The 6,000-nt window shown below is 42.7% G+C and overlaps 1 protein-coding gene across 2 annotated transcripts in view; it reads right to left on the reverse strand.

Moving 5' to 3' along the window:
• GRHL1 (grainyhead like transcription factor 1) overlaps nt 1-6,000 on the reverse strand; it is a 59,906-nt gene that overhangs the window by 52,356 nt on the left and 1,550 nt on the right. The window contains exon 1 of one of the 2 annotated variants that reach the window (XM_081906258.1): nt 5,839-5,994. The exons of the other annotated variant lie outside the window; for it this stretch is intronic. Within the exon in view, the coding sequence (XP_081762384.1) occupies nt 5,839-5,885 (47 nt within the window). The 5' untranslated portion in view covers nt 5,886-5,994. Of the gene's footprint in view, nt 1-5,838; nt 5,995-6,000 lie in introns of those variants that run through there. 2 annotated transcript variants of the gene reach the window in all.

Consider the following 6,000-nt stretch of genomic DNA (forward strand, 5'->3'; position numbering starts at 1 on the left):
CAGCGGGAGAGGATCAGGGTGCTCCGCCTCTCAACCCATGCCATCACTACTGCTGACCCATTCTCCTCCCTAGGCTGCTATGTTGCAAAACTAGAGGCTGTCTTGTACCAGCAAGCAAGGAAGGCGCAGCAGCCGTGCTAAGGAATACAGGCAGAACCCTTAATTTGAAATCTGACAGCTCTGCCCATACAGTCACCAGGGCTTCCCAAAATTTGTGCAAGATCGGTGCAATGCTGTACAGTAAGTACTCTTTGTTCCCTCACAAAATGCATATTTAGTAATATGGAAGGGGAACCACTGCCCTCTCCCCTGCCCTGCATCAACACCTTGTTCTGTGTTAGCATTCCCCAACCTGGTGCCCACCGGATGCTGTTGGGCTTGCAACTTGCATCAGCCTCAGTTGGCATGGTCCGTCATCAGTGGCAATGGAGCCATAAGCCCAGCAACATCTAGAGGGCAAGCCTTCATTTTATTTTGCAAAGCAAAAAAAAGTTCTTGGTTGGTCTATGACAGGCATCCCCAATCTGCGGCCCTCCAGATGTTTTGGCCTACAACTCCCATGATCCCTAGCTAACATGACCAGTGCTCAGGGATGATGGGAATTGTAGTCCAAGACATCTGGAGGGCCGAAGGTAGGGGATGCCTGGCCTATGACAACCAACATGATCCCTCTCCACAAAGGCTTTGTACACGCCATACATTAAAATCACGTACTGCCTCATCCTCAAGTATCCTGGGAACTGGATTCTAAAACACATTCACATAAAATCGAGTCCCTCCTTCACTAGATTACCTCCTGCGTGACCAACGTTAGCTAATCACAATTGAGCTACTAGAGAACTTTCTAGAATTCAGTTGCCAACCAATCAAATTTAAATACATCGTAATGCATATAAGCCTGTTGCTCAGGGGAAATCTCATCCTATGGCTTCCTCTGATACTTTCTCTGAGTGACAGCAATTCCCCCTTGCTCTGGTGTGTTTCTGCTTCATTGGCACAGTCCCTCGTCTCCCCTCAGGCTGGCACTGAAGGCTCAGCCCTGACAGAACTAGTTACGCTGAATTCCTAGAGATGAAACTGGGCCTACTAGACTGTACATTTGATGTTCGGAGAAAAGTTTCCCATATGGAGTATGCGGGAAATTGCTTTGTGTCCTGTCAGGTCATTTGTACCAATCACACACCTTTGCCCCATCAACAGGCCAATCAGACTCCAATGCATACACCACGTGACAAGTGCATACTCCTCACATGACAGATTGTACATGCAATGGCAGCAGTATCAGGGCAAGATAAAAATCATATTGGGTGGTGTTCCCTCTGCTGTAAATGGTTAGGAGTGGTGAGGAAGGAGACACAGGTAAGAATTCAACCTAAAATGAAAAAGCACACAGGCAAATACCACCACCATTCAGATTATAAGTGGAACAGCCGATAACATTAAAATCTGTCAAAAATCCAAGCTTTTGTAAGCATCCTCTCTCGTTGCAACCATCCGCCCCAAATAAAATGCGCAAATGCTCTATTAAAAAAAAAAGAACGTAGAAAGTATTATCTTCAGAGCTATCAACAAAGCACAGGATTTGGCAGTAACTCAATCTCTCCCCTGAGCTGCAGGTTCTTTGAGGAAAAACGATACCGTATTTTCTCAAAAGACAGTGAAATGTGTATATTTCTGACAGCTGCCCTGTGTCAAGTTTTAGAGTCTGAAGGGTCTATTGGCACAGTGAACTATGCGCACACAATGCTAAAAGGCATTTAGCAAGAGCTGGAAATAAGTCTTCCATTGTGTGTGTAATTACTTCATAACCACTGCCTTGTTTTCTGCTTGAATAACTTGCAAAAAGAGAGAGAGAGAGAAGAGATAGGAAAACATGACAGCCGTAAGGGCTCTGTGCCTTGCTGGGATAATGTGGTGATATAGTCCAGAGTTAGTCTCCCATGACAAAGAGTGTTAAGTCTTCATTTTTCTGGGTTGTTTATATACCAATTTTGACCCACAGCACCCACTCCTGAACACTCCAAAATGGAGAACGGCACATTGTTTTTTAAACAGGTAAAATAAAAGTACAATGAATACAGCAAATAATCATCAAAACAATTTAAGATAGCAAAAGCAAAATACGCAACAGTGGCTTTCCTGCAAAATCAAAATGTGATGGCGATTCAGTAATCTTGGACTCTCTTGCTCAGCCCAGTCATTGCTTTCATTTCAACTTTCATCTCTCCGTAGTCACTATCTCCCTCCCACTATATTAGGACCAACACACTGGCCGCCAACCCACCTGCTGGTCCCCCAGTTTCCTTGCCCTGCTACAGAACAGAACCCTGACCACCCAATCTATTTCAGTTTAAGGTAGCAGTGAAAGAATGGGTTGGGAGATGGAGCACAGCCATCCTGCTAAAACAATTCTTGTTTAGACAATCCTACCCAGATGCTTTGAAAGTTGAGCTAATTTTAATCCGTTTTAGTATTTCATTTCATTTCATTCATTTATATTTATTAAATTTGCATACCGCCTTTCTTCTGTAGAACTCAGGGCGGTTTTCACAACATAATAATAAAAAATGGATAATGAAAACAATAACCCAAAAAACCACAAATCAATACCACCCCACCAGGGTTGTCATACGTCCAGAATTTCCCATACTCGGAATACCGCAGTCGAAAGCAGTGTCTGGGTGGAAATCCGCTAAATGTCCCAGGCGTATGGCAACTGATGTTAGCAGTGTCATTTTTTGCCAATTTCCCTCAAAATTAGCTTTAAAAAAAAAACTTTTCCGTCCGGATTTTCACTTTTTGAAATATGGCAAACCTACCCCCTTCTTCCCCTCCCACAAACACATTAAACAGGGTTATTAAAATATTAATCAGCCCAAGGCCTGGTTGAAGAGGAATGTTTCTACCTGGTGCCGAAATATGTCTAATGAAGGGACCAGGCAGGTCTCCTAGGGAAGAGCATTATTTTAACTTTTGTATGGTTGTGATTTTTTTGTTTTACTGTTTTACCTTTTGTAAACGTCTTTGAGGTTTTTTATTTTACAATCGGGAGGTATATAAATTATATGAATTAAATAAAATATAAATTATATGAAATAAATAAAATATAATACAAAGTAACTACCTCTAGGTAGCTGATCTATGGCCATTCATGTACAAATCTTCATTTTACATTTTACAATCCAAGCTGAAGAACATCACAGAGAAATAGTGGTGTTCAAACACGAGTGTAAACAAGCATTGGAGTGTAACCAACTTCACAAACAATCACTGACTTTAAACTAATGCAGCATAACTTTATGATTGTCAAGATGTTTTCTAAGCTATACATCACATTTTGGGACTACAGAATATTGCAGGTAGCTTTCTCTTAGTAATGTGAATCTCTGTGATAGGAATAACTGCAAGAAAACTTTTAGCCACCGCCAAATGGTCTTAAAATGTTAAAGAGCTAGTGGTTGGAAGAAAAGGATCCTCTCAATTTCTTACCCTCTCAATTTATTTAATGCTGAACTGCCATTCAAAAAAATGTCTTACAGCAGGGGTAGGCAACCTAAGGCCTGGGGGCCGGATGTGGCCCAACTGCCTTCTCAATCCAGCCGGCAGACGGTCTGGGAATCAGCGTGTTTTTACATGAGTAAAATGTGTCCTTTTATTTAAAATGTGTCTCAGGGTTATTTGTGGGGCCTGCCTGGGGTTTTTACATGAGTAGAATGTGTGGTTTTATTTAAAATGCCTCTCTTGGTTATTTGTGGGACATAGGAATTCGTTCATTTTCCCTCCAAAATATAGTCCACATGGTCTGAGGGACGGTGGACCTGCCCACGGATGAAAAAGGTTGCTGACCCCCTGCCTTACAGTTTTAGGGCTTGACTGTTCTGCCAACAATGGTGAAATCTAATTTAGCAATCCCTTGAAAGTCCACTAGAACTTCTGAACTGAGGGCGGTATGAAAAATTCCAGGATTCAAACTATTATTTAAAACAAAATCATGAGCTATGGCTGCAGTCCAGAAGCGAGCTCCATGTGAACAGAGTAGGACTTCTGAGTATACATGCAACAGGATTGCTCACCTGTAGCAAACACTACAATTTTCACTTTTACCCTCATGGCAATGGATAATATGATACCTTTTCTGAGCGCAAGGATGCTGAACCTGCAGCCCCTTCAAAGACTTTTGGACTCCCTGCAGCCATCATGGCCAGTGGTTAGAGATGATGGGAACTATAGTCCAACATCTAGAAGCAGGTAGGTAGCCGTGTTGGTCTGACACAGTAGATATATATAGATATAGAGAATTGTCCAGTAGCAACTTAGAGACGAACTAAGTTTGTTCTTGGTATGAGCTTTCGTGTGACATGTCTTAGTGTGAGAGGAAATGGCACAAGGACAGAATGTTTGGTATGCAGAAAACCAAAGCAAGATGGTTTAACCCCACAGGAGCACAATTTAATCATAGAACTGTAGAGTTGGAAGGGACCCTGAGGATCATCCAGTCCACCCCCCCCCCCTGCAGTGCAGGAATATGCAGCTGTCCCATAAGGGAATTGAACCTGCAACCTTGGTGTTCTCAGCACCATGATCTAACCAGCTGAGCTTTCAGAAGAATGTAAACTGATGCATAACGACTCATTATACAGACTTGTTTAATAAAATGCCCCACCGCAAATTGCAACTGAAATCCAGCATAAGTTCAGCTGAGAGCAAGGCTGCATTCCTCAGAAGAAAGCATCTTCCAGATTGCAGTCTGACATCCCAATCCTATTCCCACTGCTCGAAAGTCACATCCATCTCATACAGGACTTACTTTCCTGAGTAAACATTTGCCAAGATCAAAGAAATAGCCACATCGCTCTACCGTTTTTTCTCTCCAAAAAGATTGGTGTTTAGCATGCCATCGGTCTTGCACACAAATCTGGCCAGAATCCAACAGCTTTGAATAAAGTCAATACCACAGAACGTATGAAATCCTGCCTCCGACAAAGCCAATGCAAAACAAGACGACTCCCGATGATAACCCCACTTCTGTTCTAAAAGTAACATTTGCGGTTCCCGTTGCAAGTCTTAGCCCTGCCGTCAAACACCAACGCATTATGAAAAGAGCCTTCTATACAATGGCTGTTCCCTGGTTCCCAACTTGAATATACAGCGAGACACAGCCTCCTGTACACCTGAGTACAGCCAAATGCCCTCTTATGAAGGGACACATTTATTTTATTTGCAGACCACACTGGCAACGAGTGGCTACGCTGCCAAACAGGAAGATGACAATATGCCAGTTGTCCTTATATACTCAGCAGTTGACTGATCAACATTGCTGCCCTCAAGTGCCTTCCATTAAGCATTAAGTTAAACGAAGCATCACATTTGACTGAAAATTTCCAATTCAAAAAGACACTTTCCCCAAGGGCACAAGTGATCTGTCGCCAAAAAGAAGCACCCTTAATCAGAAAGAGTTGTAGTTATAACCGCCACCAAGACCTGATATGTTTCCATGTAAAACTGCACCGGGTATGGTTTTCAAGGAGATTGAAGCAAAATGAACAATCGGTCCTGGGAGGGAACATGGCAAAGGTTATGTCACCCAGCATAAGCTTGAAACAAAGGAAAGAACCACTGAGGCAGCTGCAAATTTGCCTTGAGCACAGCTTACAGAAAAGCAATGCCACAACTCGCATAAACTTTCTAACCTGACTAGCGATCACAGATTGAAGGTAGGAACCTTTTCGCAACACACAATCCAGAGCAAATGCATTGCTAAATATCGTCGATCACTTTTCCAACCCCACCCAACTCTCAACCCCACCACCACCACTTTAAAAGAATACATCGTGTTACCTGGACAAATCTGCTTTCCCTGGGGGATGAGTTTCATAAAAATCCATCTGTCCTTTCTCCAAGAGGACATTAAAAGGAGCCCTTGTGATGCCTGCAGAATAAATCTGCACATCAGGATCTAATTGCAGACCAGAGTCTCTGAATGCTCAGCAAAATCTTATT

Source organism: Podarcis melisellensis, assembly GCF_964234715.1.
Source record: "Podarcis melisellensis genome assembly, chromosome: 3".
Classification (NCBI taxonomy): Eukaryota; Metazoa; Chordata; class Lepidosauria; order Squamata; family Lacertidae; genus Podarcis; species Podarcis melisellensis.